The sequence below is a fragment of the Lissotriton vulgaris genome, chromosome 6 (genome assembly GCF_964263255.1).
Source record: "Lissotriton vulgaris chromosome 6, aLisVul1.2, whole genome shotgun sequence".
In the NCBI taxonomy this organism is placed as follows: Eukaryota; Metazoa; Chordata; class Amphibia; order Caudata; family Salamandridae; genus Lissotriton; species Lissotriton vulgaris.
The window spans coordinates 902687582-902709395 of record NC_141694.1 but is presented as its reverse complement, the minus strand read 5'-3'; the positions used below and the strand labels follow the sequence as shown (position 1 = coordinate 902709395).

Below are 21814 nucleotides of genomic sequence, written 5' to 3'. Positions count from 1 at the left end.
AATTACTACAGAAATACATTACGGGACAGGCACCAACAGGCATCCACAAGGTAGAGTCTTCATCAGGTCTTGAGAAGTGACCATGATTTATTTCTCAATTGGGAGATCTTCCCAATGTGTCTGGCACTTTGGGACCACTTCTGCGTAACTAAGTCCCAGCGTTTCAGTTCATCCTGTGCAGGTGAGTCCTACCGGGTGTTGTCCTTTTGGCTTGTAGGTGAGGGATTCAGACTTAATAGTAGATAATGCAGAGCCCATAGTGGCATCCTCCAACGTATCCAGGAATTATTCCAGGTCCGGTGGCTCATAGTATTCAGATTTTCTGACTTGATAGGTGAGGAGAACAGTGGCAGGGCTTTAGAGGCCATATTTAAGGCCCTTCTTCCTGAGCTGAGGGTGAAGAGCTAGAAACTTCATTGATTTAACATTTGTAGGGGCTGAGAAGTCTGCCACAAATATGATTTGAGAATTTTCAATACGGTAGGACCTATGCTTCTTGGCTTCCTAAAGAATTGACACTGTCAACCATACGAAACTTTGGCATATGCGGAGGAGTTTGGTGATCGTGCAGACTTTGGTTGACCTTCTTTGTCGCCTCAATTGGGACACTTTTATTAAAGTACGATTTAGTCAAGATGGGGAAGGTATCTCCTGTATCAGGTTGTCTTGGGGAATACGACAAGGGTGCATTTTGGCCCCATTCCTATTTTTACTCTACATCAACGGTTTAGAGACAGTTTTATCCCTTAACAGAAAGGATATGCCACAAATAGAGATACATGAAATCCTTCTCCTTTTATATGCAGATGCTGCTGTTCTCATTGCAGGTACAACAAATGTGATTAAGACATTGCTGGGCCTCTTCGTCTGTGTCATGAACAATCTGGATCTTATTGCTAATATGTCAAAATATTTCACCATGGTCTGTGGCCCTTTAAAGGTCAAAAGTAAAATACATAACTTTGGGGAAGTAAAGATTAACAGGGTGAAGCACTTTAGTTACTTGATGATTCATTTAGATGAGGATTTGCAGTGGTGGGGACATTTGCTTAATCTGAGATGTTTGCTGTTTAGAAGCTCGATTGAGGTAGTGTTTAAGTCTGCCTCCAGGCTTCGACATAAGATTGCGAGTTAACTTAGGCATATTTATAAATCTAAATTGGGTTTTCCAGCTGCATCAGCTGTGAATGTTGTTCACTGAGAGGAACAGGCCAGAGTCAGGAGTTCGTTGACGGATGGTAGGCGGTCTGTGGTAGACACCCCAGATCTTCCCCCGGCATCAGCCAAGCCCAAGGAGGAGAGCCTGGAAATGTCTGCAGGTTTCTGCTCTTAGGAGAGTCCAGATGTCTCATAGACTCCAGAAGAGGACCAGAGAAGGAGAGTGCTATCCCACCTGCGAGGACAGGAGCATCCGACAGAGGGCGGATAGCCAGAGGCACACACTAGGAGTGTGAGCCCCCACTAACATCGAAGGAACCAAAAGGCTCCAGCTTCATGCACCGCCCAGCCACGTTCCAGGAGTAAGGTGGCCTAGACTGGTACAGGAGTGTTTACTGGGGAAAAGGGAGGCGGGACACTCGTAACGGGTGAAGGGTGGTTTAGGAGGCTAGGCCTCATTATTTAACAGCTAACCCAGCTTAAAAAGAGTTGTCTCCCTTATACTATTGCCACTGAGGCTTGTACACAGACCGTTCTCACTATCTATCACTTGCTACATCCATTGAGAAACCGCTTGCAGGGAATTACAAATTAACATAAGGGCACTACCAGCCTATCAAAAAAATGGCTGCTTGAGTCTTCAAGCAGTCTAGTAAAGTAAACTAGGCTCAGCATTTTCTTCACTTTTCATTAGTTTCTGAAGAAAGTCAGCTATGGTGTTGGTGCTGGGCCCCGTTATTTACATTCGGTGACTTTCACTGATGACCCCAAAATTCTGCTAGAAAGTACAACTAAGTTAGCTATAAAACTTACCTCTGGCTTTTTCTTTCTTCGAGGGTGTGTCCTCACTGGGAGGTCCAGAATCACTGTTCCCTAAAGAAGAAGAAAAGGTAACATTATTGGAGGAATCTTTGTTTCCTTGAAAATAAAACCAGATCATACAAATAGAAAATGTGTTACATGTCTTAAGACCAACAACCCTCTCACACTCTCCAAACTGAAGATTCTAAAGCAGAGTGAGAACAGGACACTAAAAGCAGTTTCTGAGAGTCTCTGTTAGCATGTACTGCATAACTGCATAACCCAATGCAACAACAGTCACTCAGCTACTCTTTCGCATCTGCACTAGGACCATGGTAAGGCGTAAACAAGCAGTGGGGAAGGTGAAGGAAAAGGCCATAGAGACGGGCCCAGTCACTCCCAGTTCTGGTACCCGCTCTGGTACTGCCTTGGATGCCTTTCTGGCTGAGAGGTGACTGTCCTTGGATATAGGGGAGCAGCAGAGTTTTATTACTGTGCAAATAAATTCTACACAACAAGTCGCATTGCAAGATGAATTGACAGGTTCCCACCTTGATTCAGTAGCCATGGCTACAACCCACTCAGGAGAGCAACCCTCATGGGCCAGGAGCAGAGAGAGGGAAGACAGGCTCAGGTCCAGAAGTCACGCCCAACCTCTCTAAAAGTATCATCCTGAGAGAGCCCGGGGCCTAAAGGAAAAAGAAGGGGAAGCCAAGTTCTGCCCAAGCTAATTCAATTAAACTGTAGTGTAGTTCCTATTTTCCCAATAGGCTCTGCACATTGGAATAACATAAACAGCAATGTAGACGTAGGACTGAGGTCAACTAGGTCTCTACTGACTATGTTAAACTTAATTTATGTTTGCGCCAGCTAGCTCAGAGGTCACTGGAAACTTTCTCGAATGAATAGGGAGGGACTACCTCTCCTGGCTCAGACAAGAAGGGATTCAGTTTCCGACAACCGCATAAACCTGACAACTTTGCTCCCTCAGAATAAGAGTGTATCTCTAGAGTCGTGTGAAAACAATAGACAGCTATTTCACTCAGTCAGCAGTGCATACTTAGTTTCACCAGAGTGCAGAGAAATAGAGAGACAGGTGTTTTCAATAAAAAGGTGTTATTTATTGAGCAGTCTTCTTTCTCATGCAAGAGAAGTGAATTGCCACAATTACAATACTTAAAGTAAAGTAAAGTGCGTACAGTAAAAGTAGTATTATGAAATAATACTGTAAAAGCATTGATATGGTTTCTTAGCCATATGATATTTTAAAATGGATAAAATATATACATTAAGCATGGGCGGAAAATCCGTTTCGCTCGCGGATTTTGCGGATTTTCGGGAAATCCGCAATCCGCGAGATTTGCGAATTTCCCGCAAAATCCGCAAATCCGCGAGCAGCGGATTTTGCTCGCACTGCTCGCACTGTTCGCGTGAGTTCGCGCCCCGCGAATAAGTGCAAAATTGCAGAAATACGATCTTAGCAAAACTGAAAGTAACTACTTACCAGGTTCAAAAGTTCAGGCTCATCATTAGTAGCCATTTCCTGTAGTGCTTCCTGAGGGGCCCCTCCAGAGTTCAGTTGCCAGTTGAAACTATTATGTGACCCTGCTCTGAACCTCAGAATAGTTACACATATGCCACAAAGGTCCTGAATTACAGCTAAGGGAGACAAGCAGGAGCCAGGCTGGAAGTTAAAATCCATTAATCAGCCCCTAATTCATTATTGTCAGTTGGGGCAGGGCAGGTGTTGTAACTAATTTTGCAACAATGAAAGCACTTAGCAAGTGCAAAAGATCACTAATCAGGGCGCACTAAGGAAGCAGGTGCCAGCTAAAAAAATATTCTGTGACACATTAATCAGCCCCAAATTAATTCAGGTCACTTGAGGCAGGGAAGGTGTGCTTTGCTTTGCCGAAAATAATGTACACTGGACAACCAGAGGGTGTGGTGATGAAACAGAGGGTGGCATGGGTGGGCCAGAGGGTGGCATGAGTAGTCAGAGAGTGGCAGTGGTGACAGAGAGTGGCAGTGATGAAGAAGAGTGTCCCAAACAGGCTGGACACGTAGAAACAACAAGTTCGCGAAACTTGTGACCCGACAGGTAAGTTCGCAATTTGCGAAAGTGTACAAAACCCTCGCGAACTGGCAGAAACACGGGCGAACACAAAAAAAAAAAAAAATCCGCAAATTCGCGGGAATTCGCGGATTTTGCGGATTGCGAATCCGCAAATCCGCAAAATTCGCGAACGCGAGATCCGCAAAATTCGCTCATGCTTAATATACATACATATATACATTGACTAACGTACTCAACTGGTGCTTCTAACTAAGCCTACCCCGGTGTACCTGACCTAAGCCTAATACATGGGAAGGGACAAGTAAGTAGCAGTTTTTAAGTTAAGTTAGTTAAGATTATTTTGCCAAGAATCTGCATCAAGAATTCTCTTAAGGGTTTAGTCAGCTCCATACCTTGGTAATAGAATGTGGGAGGACTGGTATCTCTTTCCTCAGGACTCGATATTCCAGCAACCCGCAAGGGCAGGCTGGAAACACCGGAGCTGGATTTTCTTGGCTGGAGAAAAAGACAGCGTCTCTCTCAGTGCGTCAAACAGGAGGGGTGGCTTCAGTGGGCACTCGCATCAGCTGGGCTCTCGGGCAAGTAGATGGCCGCTCTGCTCCAAATCACTGTGTGTTTGCTTAAGGCAACTGTTGGTATTTTATACCTGGAAGGTGCCGGGTTTGACGTAAGGTTGGACATAAGACGTCACTAAGAACTAAGAGTTCTTACTGGACTTCAGGAGTTCTTGTTCAAATCAAAACAAAAGCAGGGGGTTTTCCCGGGCTGCTGGAGGCTTGGTTTGTTTAAAGAACATGTTGTGCTTTCTAGGAGTCGATGGGAGTAGCCGTTCTGGGCTTTGGATTGCATGAGCTATTACTGAATTTGAATCTGATTCTTATGCCTGTATCAGGATATTATTGATTACAACCTCACAAGGGCATGAATCGGGAATGTAGAATTAGGGTCCTAGATATGAACACGACAAAACAGGGAGATAAATCTAAATAGAACACCCCAAATTCTAGCATCCAGCCACTTGCAGCTCCTGCCGTACCTGCGTGTTTGACACTCAAGGACCTAAATTGTGGTTTGAGGGGGTTATAGACCAACTTAAAGATGAACTCACTTTTTCTATTGATGAACAAAAATATATCCTTATGATGAGGAGAGTGGGATGGGTAGGTCCTTCTTGCAAACTGATAGAAAGGGAGTACATAGTACTTTAACGGCCAGAACCCCGAGCAGGCACGCCGCTTGATTATTTCAGGCTGTAGGACCACCCCTATGGGCCTTCCTACTCCTGTTTCCATCATTCCATTAGGTTATATTTACCACCCCAGATCTTTGGGAAGAAAGAGGTAAGACGTGAGTATTAGGAAGGGGAGCCTACACAACTCTAACTTTTAACAGATTTCATCCATTTATTGATAAGGCCCCGGGGGATTAGTTGATAACTCTGGCTAAAGTAATATCAACATCCCAACACATAATTCATTTGAACCTTTATCATCTTTGGCAACGCAAGACTGATGGTGACACTATATGCCACCCACTGGTGCCAGACAGCCTATATTAATGAGGGTTAATGGAGTTGTACTAGTCCCATCCAGTCCAGCAGCCCCAATGTGTAACACAACAAAGGAGGGGCCTAACCTCCTGCTTGGTGCACATTCCCTGGAAACTCTAGTGACAGGCGCACCTGGCCAACCGCAGAGGCCTGGTGCTCTAGATCCTCCTACAACAACCTCTTGCCCATCAAGTGGACCTGCATGTGGACATTCCTTGTACTGACCCTACGATCACTCCTACTGGTCTACTGAATATTATCTCATGGAACATTGTAGGTATCAAATCCAAAGTGATAGCTCCAGATTGTGTAGGATATATAGAAAGTTTCCACATTAACATGTTCCAAGAAACGTGGGCCATTGAACCCTTCCACAAACTGGGTTACACCACTTATTATGTTTAATGCCCTACCCTCCACACATGGAAGGGCTTCTGGGGGTTTATTGATTTAGATAAAAATACATCCAAACATTTGCATTGTGAACCTGGACATTTCTTCGCCAGACTTTCTGAGTTCAAAAATCAGTTTTTACAAGGGGAGTTGCATATGCTTGTACAACGTGTATTGCAGGAGTATAGAATCACCAACCATAGCTATCTTGCAATAGTCTGTTCTTTTAAATGACCTCAACGATCAGAACTCAACATAAATTTTGAACCCATCTATGGCCTACGACATGATTCTAGAAGAGGAAGATGAGAGCTGGGGAATACCATTTCTCAATTCTAAGCAGTTAGTCCCCAGTTCAGTTGTATGTTTTATACTGGCAAAGGGGCTGAGATCGTGCAGCCCCTAATAGAGACCCATGTACAACCCATTACACTTTCTTTTTTAAGTTCAAAAGTATTTTATTGAGAGAATAAAGGTGTCAACATACAATATATAAATTAAAATCGGTCATCACAATACAAAGAAGCCTTAAAAGAAATACATGAATTGGAGTACTATACAGTAAGAATAAAAGTCAAGAAGGTGAGAAATATATACAGTTAATATCAAAGTAAAACAAAGGAATGATCAGGGGAATCATGGTGGTTTAAGAACTTCTTGTTGACATTGCATTGGCAGGAGAGAATGTTTGGCACTTATATCAATATACAACGTAACAGGTGACCATAAATTCAGACGATTATTTGTCATAGATACAGGCCAGATTCCGATAGATCCATATTTTTCACCAGAGAAGACTAGGCTACCTATCACCTCAAGTAAGAACAAGGGAGGGAGAAAGAGGTTAGGTTAGCTGTGGACTCAGACTCCTATTCAACTCAAGAAAAAACAAAGCAAGTCCACCGTACTTCAAGAAATTACTGTCCTTCCAGTAGTTACTTCTTGTTTATCAAGGAAAACAATGAGTTTTCTTAAAATAACCCTCACCCACCAAAATGCCCTATGGTGGTGATGGAGCGAGGTGGCGAAACAACATTTTGTATACCCCTCGTGAAGTCATTTCCTCATAACTGTAACTTTTATTAATTGTGAGGTTTGGAAAATTAAGCAACGTAGTATAGAATGCACACACAAATACACGTGGGAATACTAATCTGCTTGCATGGAAAACTATAACTGACTAATTTAGTAATGTTGTCATGTTGTTTATTAAGGCAAAGCTTTAATCTAATCAAAAAGCAGCATAAATGTGCTTTCTGTTTGTGAATTTTGTGGCATAAACATGGAGTTAGGTGAGTATATCACGCATACATGTTGCTTATTTGCTAGGTAACTACTAACAGGGAAATCCTTAGTATGGGGGGAGGTAAACAGAAGGGCTATATTTCAATAATTAACATTTATTTGTGTTTGTTTCTATGATGGTTCCCGTTCTGGCCTGTGAGACCTAATAAAAGATGGCTGCTTTATTAACTGTGAATAAAAGATGAACTGAGCATGCGCAGCCCAAGGCCGAGATTAAATGTGAGCCGCCTGTGCCTGAACGAAAGCAGTTCAAGGACGACTTTCCCTGGAAGTCCTGATGACTGCCAAAAGAATGAACATTTGAGTTACTGATAGTGGGAAAGGATCCTGTAGTAGCTAGTTGAGGATGTGACTAGGCCAAAGACTTTCTCTAACAAAGAATTCAGCTGAATATTAGGATGATGAGGTGATGCTCATCCACCCTCAAATTGTCCAATCAGAACTTGAGTTTGTGCTGATAGTTCCTTTTGTAGATAGATAAAGTTAGTGAAAAAGGTATAAAAAGTCTTGATTTTCCTTAAGAGAAAACTCTCTTCCGATTTCCTCCTGAGATGCTGTCGGTATGCTGATTTTCCTGAGATGTAAGAATTCTTGAATAAATGTTTTATTTCTTTGAGTGAGAAATAAGCTTTAGTTGAGGTTATTAGTTAGGGAAGTTAGGAGAAAATGAATTTTGGGAACTATCTGTCTTTGCTAATATTTGTGTTCTGAAATTTAAATAATAATGTCTACTTCTGAATCTCTGAAATAAATGAATATAACTGTTTGAGATAACACTTTTTCTCCTTTAAAGTCAATTTTTTAATAAAGAAACAAATAAAGCGAATAAACTGTTAGACATGCTAAACTTTGCTTTTAATAAAATGAGATAAATGGAGAATTAAGCTGGTCTTGTATTTTCCTACGCCTAATTTTTTACTAGCAGATTAATCGACTATAATGGTGGTGTGTCTTAATAAAGTGTCTTGTTGATAAAAAACATGGCAAAACTCATTACAACTGCAGGTGTAAATAGTATAAATATTTAGTTTAAATTTAGACACTCCGCTATGATACAGCAGCTCTCCTTTGAATCTCACCGATCCATGAAGTAGGATGGAAGTGTTTTGTGAGTAACTCACAGTGTTATGGGCCCCACTGATGAGTAGATGTATGATTTGGTACTTCAGGGAAAGGTGATATGGCTTTAGAACACATATCCGGAGTAGCGCTGCATCAGTTATAAGCTTGGTAGCAGAGCATTGGTTGCTATAGAATTAGCTAGGATCATGTATAAAATGATATACAAGGGTTATACAGAATTATAACTAACATCTGTTGAGTTTGTATTACGTAATATGTAGTCCTGAAAAGGCTTCAGAGGATTGCGTAAAGCTAGTCACTCTGTCTGCAGGCAGAGGAAGTGTGGCAAGTGAGGTCGCACATTGCATACATTCATCACAAGGGAGGGAAGAGGAATTAAAGTCCATTCAGTTCCCCTGAATAGGTTCTATGATAATCAAAAGTGCCTGCCCTTTAAGAATCACCATCTTTAAGGTATGTCTTTAATCCACTGTGAACCCCTCATCTATTTTTACATCAGAATTTATAGAGGAGGAAGAAGGACCATCCCCCTTACCAGGGGCTGAGTCAGCACAAGGAGCGAATGCTCTCCTACACGTGGGAAAGAATAGCGTTTGTTCAACCTCAAAACTGCCTCTGTTTTTTAACGTGTGTATAAACTTAATGGGGCGTTAATAGTCAGCGCACTGTTTGTCTCACTATTTCAGCAAGGACCACTGTAAATGCGACTCTCTTGCAACCTGATGTGGAGAGATTGACTAATAACGAAGGTATTTACAATGCATTAATGCTGAATACTTATTGTCAGTTAACTCTTCACTTCCTAACGTATTCGAAGTACCTGTTACAAGAAATACATTTGTTTCAGTCTGTAACGTGTACCTTTAACATTGTAGAAGCTGGCTAATGCATACTCAGCATATTTACTAGTCTTTACTAGTTTTTGCGCGATAACTGTAAGATATCACACTCCGCGCCCATGATACATGCGGATATGTCGTAGGGTGATTAACGATAGTAACATACCTTAATGATACACATAGAGAGCAACACATGCCGCTCATAATGTTTTAGTCTAGTGACCAAAAAGTCTGCTATGTGTATATATACCTCTGTACAATGCCAACTGACAGTGAACCGACCTAACAAATTATTCTCCTCTTCCTAGCTCTGCCTTCCCTCCAGTGCTCACAGTGTTGTGCACGCTACATAGAAATAAATGTTCGCGAGTAAAAATGATCATTTATTTTCTTGCTGATTACAAAGTATGTTTGTATGCGCGCTATATGGCATTGTAACTGTTACATTGAGAAACTTAATGTTAATTTTGTTCCCACAGTGCAGAAATCTCAGTATGAGAGACTCATACAATAATTGAACACTACACAAGTTGTGTGAGTATCAAACCCCCCCCCCCCATTTTTTGTATTGTCCTGACGAAAGCTCCACAGACCCTTTTGGGCCCAGGAGAGCTGAAACATGTCGACCTATCTACAGAGACATATGGTAATCCAGTAACTTGATTACCTAATATACCACTATTCAATTTTTAACTTACAGTGCCCACCTCTTTAGAATAAATTTTGTTTTTGGTGTGACACTGCCTTTTAATAATCCTTTTGACTGCTCTACACACTGTCCCTCTGTAGCTGTCCCTATAATTTCTGGACACTTCTACACTTACCAGAGGTTGCCTCGGGCGAGGCAGGCATATAGCACGTCATTTGATAACCCGATGACTATGCCATGACGCTAGACAAGGGGCGGAGAAAAAGATACACCGCAACATCAAAATCAAAGCGTCTATGAGGGTTCTCAAACATAACCAATGGTTATTGTAGATACCAGTGTCCATTCCCACTGTCGCACATCGCATAGTCCGTTTCAAAAAGTAGTATCGTCGTATACTACAGTGGTACAGTGGTATATCACAAGTGGTGTGTGGTGTCGTCGCACATCACAAGTTTAGGGACTTTACGTGTGAAAGGATAAATACATAGTGAGGGCAGTCTATAAAATCTTAGCCTTCAAGTACAGGGATCATTGCGTATCCATATTTAAAACTTACTGCTGAGAGAGTAATAGAGCTTAACCTGAGCTTGAGAGAAGGGTAAGGTAGAGGAAGTGGTGCTACTTTATCGGCGAGTGTAAAATTCTGTGGTAGAGAAGAGGTAAGCGCTGTCTATTGGAAATACAGAATACTTGTGTGATTGAGAAAACTATCACTTTATTTAGCGAAACAGACGAATGGAGTTGTTTTGTGTAAGTTACCAACCGAATTAGTTGTATATCTCATAAATACGGCTTCTCTGTAAATTTTGTAAAGGAGGGGTCAGTCGGCGCTGCAGAAGCCGGAGCGCTGGTGACGTCAAAAGTGTTGCGCAGGGATTGGTCCTTGTGACCAAGACAGAGTAAGGGCTGATTGGTGCATCACGGAAAACAGCAAAACTATTGGTTAAGCTCTAAGGAGACGTATCTTGTTCTAATTGGTACGCTAGTGTAAACTGCGCTGTTATAGGTTGGTGTTACGGAACAGCAATAGAGAAGTACGTGATCTTTTGAAAGACAGGGAATTTACAGAATAATTGATTACTATTATGAAGAAGAAAAGAAGAAACCTTCATGGTTTAAGAAATTGAAAAATGTGTTTGTAAAGGATAAGGCGATAGTAACAAGAGAGGGAAAATTACTTCCTCCACCGAAAACGCCTGCTTCCTATATGTTTTCGAAATATGGTTACCATACATGTGTTTGGTTAGAAAATTGGGCAAGGTATACCAGGAATGACGGTGCCGTAGCTTTGGTACAAAGGATGCAAGGGGGAGATTACTGTACTGTTCCTATGTAGAAAGGGGGGAAGGTTTAGCTGGCATGACCAAAGGTGTTTGAATGGCACCTTGGGGCATCCATTGTGTTGGATGTATTTGCCTCACACACCCCGAAGGATGTCATGCTTCATCATTGGCGTTTGCTCCTCGTCGGGAAGGCGGTGCAATCCCCGACGGGCTCACCTCAAGAGGGGCTCTTTGGCGGAGATCTTTTATCCAACAGCCTTATGGTGAAGTGGGGGTGTGTGGGCAGGATGGTGTGTGATGATGGGATGATTGCTAAAATGTAGCTAGGGGTACCGGAATTCACTTTATTCTGGGGGTCCCCTGGCTGCAATTAAAACGTGGGGCTAGCTTACTAGGTGTCAACAGATTAGGTTGAGTGACACTAGAGAAGACTAGAGATCAAAGTGGTCGACATGTTTCTCGCAAAGGGTCAAGTTACCCGCAATTCCTCAGGACCTTTACAAAAAGTGAGGAAAGGGGGAACATGCTCGTGTCATGTATGTGGTGTGTGTTCCCTCTGTGGGGTCTCCTATGCCAGAAGGTCAGGGACTGAAGGCCACATGAGGGTCGGCGGGATTGGATATCAGGGGCGAGCCCATTAGGTGAGGCTCAGCATGCCTGTATCCTTGCTGTGTGACCTACCCGTAACCGCCGAGCTCGAGTAGGTGCCGTAGCTTTCCCAGAAGTCAGATCTTTTAATTTGGCAGTTTTGCAAAACTTGAGAGAGAGGATGATGAAGCTTGAGCCAAGACCTAGACCGTCTCAATTTGAAGCTCTAGTTGAATGGGAAGATGAGATGCATGAAATGGAGCGAGAAAGGTCGGAAAGACATATCAGACCAAGTGGTAGATTGCGTGGATTATGTAAATGTAAATGTAAATGTACATGTATTTATATAGCGCAAATCGCCCACATCGCAGGCATCTATGCGCTTGCTTAGGGAACCCGTCCTGGTATTCCCCTGTGAGATACCCCGGCAGGGTATCCATAAGGTGAAAGCCAGGCATCCCGCCGCGAGGGGCCGTTGTGGAGATTAAGCAAGCTATTGCCCAGAGTCGCAGAGTGTGAACCCGTGAGTCGAGTAGGCACCGGAGTGAGAATTATCAAGTCTGTGGAATTATTGAGCCCAACCCCCGTCGGGGCAGGGAATTGAACCCTGGTCCAGGGCTGATCTCAGCTTCCGGGTCTGCCGCCTCTAACCCCTGAGCCACACTTCTCCATTATGGGGAGAGACACATGAGAGTAGAATGCGCAGATGGAGAAATGCTGACATGTGTGATGGAATGTATCCAGTCAGATTAGTGGATGAATATGAAGGGCGGAAATGTACAGAGAAGAGGAAAAATGTGGAAACAGGGAAAGAAAGTTATGGTGATGGTGAATCGGAGGATGCTGTACTGGAAGAAATATTAAATAGGAGACTGCCACCATATGAACCAGGTTCTTTATGGACCATGCCTAATGCTCCACCAGTAGAAGATAGAATTAAGGAAACCTCAAGGCAATTTTCAAATTTTAGAGATATACCAGAAAGAGTAGAAATGAGATATAATCCAAACGCCTCAATGACAGAAACAAAGACTTACCGGTACTCCTAAGCAAAATAACGAAAAAGAAAGTGTAACTAGAGTAGAAAAATGAGTTGAAGAACAAACAAGTACTGCTGAATATATACGATCTACAAATGAATTGACAGAAAAGATACAAGAGCTTACGAAAAACATAGAAGCAGTAACAGTCCGTGTAATGATAGGACCTGTAATCCCGGTGTTCGAAAACCAAAGAATAAAAGAGCCAAGTTTGACAATCCCTTTACAGCAAAGTTTGCACAAGGTAAAAGAAAATATTTATCCAGATTTGTCAGAAATTAGACGAGCAAGTAATGTAAATTCGCCTGACTTAACTTTCAATCAGAGTTTACCTTATAAGTATGCAACCGGAGCAGAATCTGACTCTGCTACACCTGAGAAGAGCATAGAGAAAATAGATTTAACACAGACTCCTTTAGGACCATCGGAACAAGAATTAAGGGATTGGCTTAAAACTTTGAAATTAAAAGAACATGAACCTAAAGTATTAGATGTGGAAAGATTAAAAATCGATATGGAAGAATTATTATTGGAACTATTGAAACAGACAGATTAAAAACGTACCAAGATGATGAATTTATGTTCATGTGCAAGAGTATAACATGGAAAGCGAAGTCTGTACATGATCAATTAGAAGGATTAGCGAATGAATTTGAAGTAGAGTTCGCAAAGAATAAAGCATTGCAAAAATCCTACAGAGTAGACTTTTCAGAAAAGGATATTGAAAATATGAATACTGCAGGAGGTTAACCCAGATCAAAGAATTGATTGTACTACTAAGGAGATGGGGATATGTGAATAAGTGGAGAATAAAAAGGGCAAAGAAGAAAGAAGAGGCCAGTGATAAATCTACATTAGCGTTTCCTGTGAGAGAAAAGGAAACAGTTGCAAATGAGTTCTCTATGAGAGAAATACCTGGAGGAGGCTATGTACATGTTCCTTGGAGTAGACAGGATATATTATCCATTACAAATGATTTCCCCAGATTGAGAGAATAACCAGTAGAATGGTATCGACAGGTAGATCGATTTGTGAAAGTTTCAAAAGTACTATGGGTTGATCTGGATGGATTATTTGACATAGTTGTACCAGCAGATCTGTGGACTGAGTGCAAGATAACTGTAAATTGGCCAAAAGAGGAATATCCTCGAGACAAAATAACAGGTGCTCCATCACCTGAAGTAATAAGAAAGTACGAACAAATGATAGTGTTTTTGAAGAATAAAATTCCACCAAAAGAAACAGATTGGGTTAAAATAGACAGAACTATACAGGAATTGAAGGAATCTGTATATGCATTTTATAAAAGACTATTGTTGGTGTTTAAACAAAACAGTGGATATGAGGAACTGAGTGAAAAGACATGAGTCATTTCGTAAATCGATTTATATATGGTTTAAGACCAGAAATTGGAGACATGATTAGGCATAGTTTAATATGATGGCAATCGAGTATAGTGGATGAGGTATTGAGACAGGCCAAATATTGTAGTGATGAAATTTGCGCTAAACAAAAGAAGCTAAAGGAAAAAGCTATGTGGGCACAAGTGAAGGTAGCAGAACACCAAGTAGCACAATTGGAGAATAAAAATACAGATAGTCAAGGAAAATGTAAAGGAAATTTTAACAAAACAAAATTGGTAGGAAATATAGAAGAGCTTAAGAAAAAGTTCCTTGTCATAATTGCGGCAGTATAGGGCATTGGAGAAAAGAGTGTAAGTATCCACCAAGAGTTAATCCCGAAAATACATAATTGAATCCACAGGTGCAGCATGAGGTAATTCAACAGCAACCGCAACAGCAGCAGATAGTTACTCAGCAAAGTCAGGTGCCACAACCGCCACTTCCACACAGTGTAAATCTACAGAGATACAGTGCAGAGACAGGATTCAGCGGAGGCGAGCAGTAAACGAATCGCCTAGAGTGAATGTGAGTCCCCAGTATTGGTTACAAGAGGAAGGTGGGAGTGAGCTGGATGAAAGTTTCTGACGGTGCCTGAGAGTGTGTGCTTGGAGCCACTCTTGCACTCTTGAGGTAGATCAGTCTGGTCTATTTGTGAACGGAAAGGTGAATGGCGTAGAAATAACTTTCCTGGTGGGCACTGGTGCTACCCGTTCTGCTGTTAGATCAGTGAAAGTCCAAAATCTTCCTCTCTCGGGGGAAAGCATCTAAGTTGTAGGTGTAGCCAATAGACAGATTAAAACCTCCTTAACACAACCAGCTGAAGTAGAAATTGGAAATTTCAAAGACATGCATCAATTTGTGGTGTGTGACAGTAGCCCCGTAAATCTGTTAGGACGAGATATTTTGTGTAAGATGAACTGTGCCATATACTGTTCACCAGATGGCATAGAACTGCAAAGCCCAGATGAAGATAGCCTGTATAAAATGACTATGCTCATGATTGAGGCAGAGAAAAAGAAGTTGTTTCCTGTGTTTGGTCGAGAAAAGATACCTGATGAATTGAAAAAGGTAGTGAAAGAGAAGGTGTGGGATTTCAAAGGAGAAGATATTGGAATAATGAAAAATGTAGATCCTGTAAACATTTCTATAAAGAAAGGTGTGAGTTACTCTAACATTCCCCAATACAAAATGACAACAGAAATAATTGAAGGAATAACCCCAGTAATAAACAAAATGATTGATCAAGGCATTTTGAGAGAGATAGAAAGTAGTCCTTGTAAATCACCGATAATGGGATTGAAAAAGTCAAACGGAACATTTTGGATTGTGCAAGACCTTAGAAAGGTTAATAAAGTAGTTGCCCCATGTTGCCCAATTGTACCAAATCCAGCAGTGATTTTATATCAAATTCCCCATGATGCAGAATGGTACACTGTGATCGATCTGTGTAATGCGTTCTTTACTGTTCCATTGCACCCAGAAAGCCAGCCAATATTTGCATTCCGGTTTGGAGATCGTATTTTGGCATGGTGCCAAATTCCTCAAGGGTATACTGAAAGTCCATCTATCTTTAATCAGTTGCTAAAGAAATCGCTAGAAAGTTTGAGCATGCCTGCAGAGTCTGTATTGGTTCAGTACATTGACGATCTCCTAATGGCATCGAAGACAAAAGATGCATGTGTAACAGATACTGTTGCATTGTTGAACCATTTGGCAGAGGAGGGACAGAAAGTGTCTCCATCAAAATTACAATTTTGTCAGAAAGAAGTGCAATACTTAGGTTATAAGATTGCCAAAGGAATTAGACAAGTCACTGCAGAAAGAATCAAAATGATACAGGGAATGCAGCCACCAAAGACTCAAAGACAAGTAAGAATGTTCCTTGGAATGGTAGGTTACTGTAGACAATCGATTAGTGGATTTTCACTGATAGCAAAACCATTACAGAGATTAACCATAGCAGATATCAGAGACCCTATAGTATTGACCAAAACTGAGATGGAAGCATTTGAACAGCTAAAAAATGAGCTTATGTGAAGCACCAGCTTTAGGGATCCCTGACTATGAAAAAGAGTTCGATCTGTTCTGCATTGAATGAGAAGGATGTGCATTGTCAGTACTAATTCAGAGACATGGAAAACTGAGAAAGCCAATTGCATATTTCTCAGCTGTTTTGGACCCAGTAGCAAAGACGTTGCCAGGTTGTCTAAAAGCAGTAGCAGCTACAAGCGTAAGTCTAGAACAAAGTGAAGGAATAGTGATGGGATTTCCTGTGAGGGTGTATGTACCTCATTTTGTGGAGATTCTCCTCACTGGGACAAAAACACAGTATCTCACCAACAATAGGATGATGAAATACGAGAAAGTAATTCTGGGAGCAGAAAATGTGACAATCTCTAGATGTGTAAATATCAATCCTTCTACGCTATTGCCTGATACCATGGAAACTGAAGTAAGAAATGAGGTTGATCACAACTGCCTAGATGTTATTGAATGCTGTACCAAACCAAGACCATACATCAGAGATGAGCCATTGCCTGAATCCGACTATGTAATGTTTGTTGATGGTTCGTGTCTGAGAACAAATGAAGGTGTTTTGAGTGCAGCATATGCAGTTTGCACAGTAGCAAATGTACTGGAAGCATCTTGTCTGAAAGGAATTCGTTCTGCTCAAATAGCAGAATTGATTGCTTTGATTCTAGCATGTGAGTTGGGAATGGAAATCAAGGTTCCCATAGTGACTGATAGTCAGTATGGATTTAGGGTTGTCCATGACTATGGACAACTGTAGCCCCAAAGAGGTTATTTAACTTCTGCAGGATCACCATACGTAATGCCGAATTCGTAAGAATGTTGATTGACGCAATTTCCTGATAAAATTGCAGTAGTGAAATGCGCAGCTCATAAAAAAGGAGATGACTACATAACTCGAGGTAACAGGTATGTAGATTCCATTGCAAAATATTGTGCCAGAAATCTTGCATTCATAAATCGGGACAGGAGCAAAGAACATGTTTCAAGTCCTTTAATGCTAACCACAGTAGTTGAGACTTGGCAGGAAATGAGGCAAATGCAGGAAGAAGCTGATGAAGAAGAGAAAAATGTATGGTTAAAAGCAGGATGTAGACAAAGAGAGGAAGATGAAATTTGGGTTTACAAAGATGAAAGACCAGTAATGCCCGATAGCATGATCTCAAATATGGCCCGAATGTATCATGGTCAAGCTCATGTTGGAAGAGATGCCGTGCTTCGTCTATTTAGACAGACGTGGTACAATGCCAAGTTCAGGATGATTGCTGAAAGTTTGTGCCAGAGATGTTTGGTGTGTCAGCAATTTAATCCGAACAGAAAAAAAATTGTGAGTCTGGGAACCATAGGACGGGAGGTAGGTCCATTTACAAGAATGCAGTTGGATTTCATAGAACTTCCACTTTGTAATAGGCTCAGGTATGTTTTAGTGAACATTTGCCTGTTCTCTCGATGGGTGGAGGCTTTCCCCACGAGGAGAAACGATGGACTAACTGTTGCAAAATTGCTTTTACGTGAAATAATCCCAAGATTAGGATTTCCAGTAACGATCGAAACTGATCGTGGAACGCACTTCCAAAATGAACTTATGCAAATGATCTGTGAAACCCTGGACATTAGTCAGAAATTGCATTGTGCTTAAAGACCTGAGGCTTCAGGGGTAGTTGAACAAGTGAATGGAACAATAAAAAACAGGATTGCTAAAATGTGCTTGGCAACAGGACTGAAGTGGCCAGATGCCTTACCACTTGTTTTGATGACATTAAGAAGTATCCGTGACAAAAAGACTGGATTGAGTCCACATGAGATTTTGATAGGCAGAGTGACAAGCATTTATACCAGTTGATAAACTGTTAACTATTAATGATGACATCATACTGGATTACTGTAAAAACCTGTCTGACGTGGTGACTTCTGTGTTCCATCTGGTGGGAACTGAATCAAACACGAAAGAGAAACATCCAGCTCATGATCTAGTTCCTGGAGATTGGGTTCGGATAAAGGTACATTGCAGAAGAAAAGGTTTGGTGCCTCGCTGGAAAAGACCAAGACAGGTTATATTGATCAGCACCACTGCAGTTAAATGTGCCGGAGTAAAAAGATGGGTGCATGAAAGCCACACCATCCGTGTGCCTGAACCTGAGAATCCAAACGAGGAAGGTGAAAGCACAACTGATTCTGATTCTGAAGATGAACGAGAGAGAAATCCAGATACTGAAGCTCGACAAGAACATCAACATCTGGAAGTATCAGATGCTAGCTCTGCGTCTGAAGGAGAAGGAGAAACTGTTGAAATACCAAATTCTGAAGATCAATCTGAAAATCAAGATTTGGTAGAGACTGACGCCAGTAAGGACACTGAGCAAAGTGGAAACAAGACTGGTGATCACACAAATACTGAAGAACAATCTGAAAGCTCTGAAAGCAGGAACGAAAATCCTGACACTGGAAAAGAGGAAATAACTCCTGATAAGGATGAGATTCCAAGTACCAGCTATGGAGATGTTCCTAACAGAGTAGAAGAACTGTCAAAAGAGAAAACTGACTTTGAAAAGGAAAAAGACATCATAAAGTTTGTCATAAATTATACTGTCGAAGAGACTGAAAGTGAAATTGACGACAGTGCTGATAATACTCTGTTGAGTATCATGTTCAAGAAAAAGGGCTTGGAGAGTGGAGCATAACACCAAGGAGCCCAAGACAAAAAGAGTTATAAGGGAGATAATTGCCCTAAAGAGAATGAGGGACTGAGATTTAAACTGGTTAACAAAGCAAGAAAGCCAGAAGATCAAGTAAATGAAATAACCAGTCAAAGGGAGTCGTTGGGAAAAATAATAGAAGTTGTTCAAAGGCCAAAAAGAGTGAGAAGACCAAATCAAAAATATAAATCAATTGAATGGTCGTATATTGTTTTGCCTCAGATTGAAGAAGTAAACACTAGCAAAGAGAATTTATACTGCCTAAGTCAATTGGGAAAAGTGAGTAAAGAACTGAATCACAAAGAAAAGTGATAATTGATCAAAGATATAAGGTAAAGACAAAACCTGAAATCCCGATACAAGGAGAACATTGTAAGTGAAAGGTGAAAGCCTATAGATGACAAAGGTGTAAGAGAATTGTAAAAGCAGATCGTTGTAAAAAAAATAATTAAAAATAAATATGACTAACAATGACCATAAAACGAAATGTTCTATCTTTAGAAAATGGTGTAGAATGTGTTTGATATGTACAGGACTATTATTATTGATATGGATAATTTAAGCTATTGTCATTCCTTTTCAGGATAACTTTGTGAAATTTAAACATAATGTGAGTTTAAATTAACAAAATGTCGAATCAAAGTCTAACAAACAGCATGTATATAGGCCAGAAATGCATCAAGATACGTCAATTAGTGACTACACCAAAAATACATTTTCAAGATTGTTGTCTGAATATGTTAAGACCATGGATGCTAGTGACTGTTATATCTGTGTGAAATTGCCTGCATCTGTTTAAGAAGGGGTGACGTACCACCATCTTCCACTTACATATGGTGTCACGTGTAGTGTGAATGTAAGTCTGTTTTATCAAACAGGAAAACTAGAGTACTATTATTAAAATTCAGATGATGTATTTGCGAAGTTGAAAGTAATTAATGCCATGAATAAAGTAAAGCCAGCTAAAGTAATGGGGGAATTCTTTTTGGAAATGGATGAATTGAGCCATGAATATGCCTTCAAAAATAATTTGACATGTAAAATGAGAATTGAGGAGAAAGCATTTTTAGATATGGTTGAAGAGAGAAGAATTGCTTATAAACGTAGTGAAAAGTAAAACATGAGAAATCCAAATATTGGACATTTAAAGATGAAAACCTTGATGATAGAAATGTGAACGTGGCCATAAATATAGACACTCCATTGTTAGGGAAATTCTGTATTAGAAGAGACAACACTGTGTATGACAATTATTTTGTGGGAGCGAGTCAATGTAAAGACACCTATAGAATAATAGGGGGTTGAGGATTTAAAGGTGGAAAAGATCCAGTTTTCCCTGGTATATACTTTATATGTGGGAACAAAGCTTATTATAGATTACCGTACCACTGGTATGGGACATGTTACGTGGGTCTGGTCTTTCCTAAAATCTATCATGCAGATGGAGGTACTAATGGAATACATGAGATAGGTAAAACTTTAAGTCGTAGAAAAAGAGAGAGTGTAATTGAAATAATAGGTGATATTCTTAGAGCACTGATACCAGCAGTGGGAATATCTTTTAATGCAAACCGAATTCGAAGATTATCAACGATAGTAGATCGTTTGTCAACAAACACAGCAGGTGGATTCTTAATGGTAAATACTGAAATGGTTGCTATGAGAGCTATGGTGATGCAAAATCGTCTTGCTCTTGATATAATATTGGCAAAAGAAGGAGGAGTTTGTGGAATTTTGAAGGTGCAGCACTGTTGTGCCTACATTCCAAACAAAAGTCAAAATATTGAAAAATACATTACAAACATTACACAGTTGATTAAGGTAATTGAACCACTGGAGGTTGATGGTGTTCTTGAACGACTTGGTAAAAGTCTTTCAGCAGTTAAACATTGGTTTCAAGAAATAGGTAGTTCAATTATAGGTAAGATACTAATTCCAGTAACAATAATAGCATTAGTGTTTTTGATGTTAAGAATATGTTGCATATATAGAAAAAGAAGGAATGCTAGAAAGACAATAAAGAAAGCAATTCAAGAAAACTGAGGAAGAGAAAGAGAAAACTATGATATTGAAATGAAAGAATTTCGAGAAAAGGTTTTTGAAGAAACCAGAGAAGAAGATACTAGAGTATAAACTGTACTAATCTGAAGAACTTGAAACATGTTTGGATAACATTTTCAAAATTTTGGGAGATATTAGGTGATAAGATCACCAAAGGAGGGAGTTGATGGAGCGAGGTGGAGAAACACAATTTTGTATACCCTCGTGAAGTCATTTCCTTATAACTGTAACTTTTATTATTGTGTGGTTTGGAAAATTAATCAACGTAGTATAGAATGCACACACAAATACACATGGGAATACTAATCTGCTTGCATGGAAAACTATAACTGACTAATTGAGTAATGTTGTCATATTGTTTATTAATGCAAAGCTTTAATCTAATCAAAAAGCGGCATAAATGTGCTTTCTGTTTGTGAATTTTGTGGCAAAAACATGGAGTTAGGTGAGTATATCACGCATACATGTTGCTTATTTGCTAGGTAACAACTAACAGGGAAATCTTTAGTATGGGGGGAGGTAAACAGAAGGGCTATATTTCAATAATTAACATTTATTTGTGTTTGTTTCTATGATAGTTCCCGTTCTGGCCCGTGAGGCCTAATAAAAGATGGCTGCTTTATTAACTGTGAATAGAAGATGAACTGAGCATGCGCAGCCCAAGGCCGAGATTGAATGTGAGCTGCCTGTGCCTGAATGAAAGCAGTTCAAGGACGACTTGCCCTGGAAGTCCTGAAGACTGCCAAAAGAATGAACATTTGAGTTACTGATAGTGGAAAAGGATCCTGTAGTAGCTAGTTGAGGATGTGACTAGGTCAAAGACTTTCTCTTACAAAGGACTCTTTAAAATTCAGC

General features: G+C 40.6%; 1 protein-coding gene across 4 annotated transcripts in view; it reads right to left on the bottom strand.

The window, feature by feature from the left end:
- Window positions 1-21814, bottom strand: part of LOC147708140 (geranylgeranyl pyrophosphate synthase-like) — a 268827-nt gene that overhangs the window by 99017 nt on the left and 147996 nt on the right. For 2 of the 4 annotated variants that reach the window (XM_086925315.1, XM_086925318.1), the window contains exon 3: window positions 1972-2031. The exons of the other annotated variants lie outside the window; for them this stretch is intronic. In XM_086925315.1, coding sequence (XP_086781441.1) covers window positions 1972-2031 — 60 coding nt within the window. The remainder of the gene's footprint in view (window positions 1-1971; window positions 2032-21814) is intronic. 4 annotated transcript variants of the gene reach the window in all.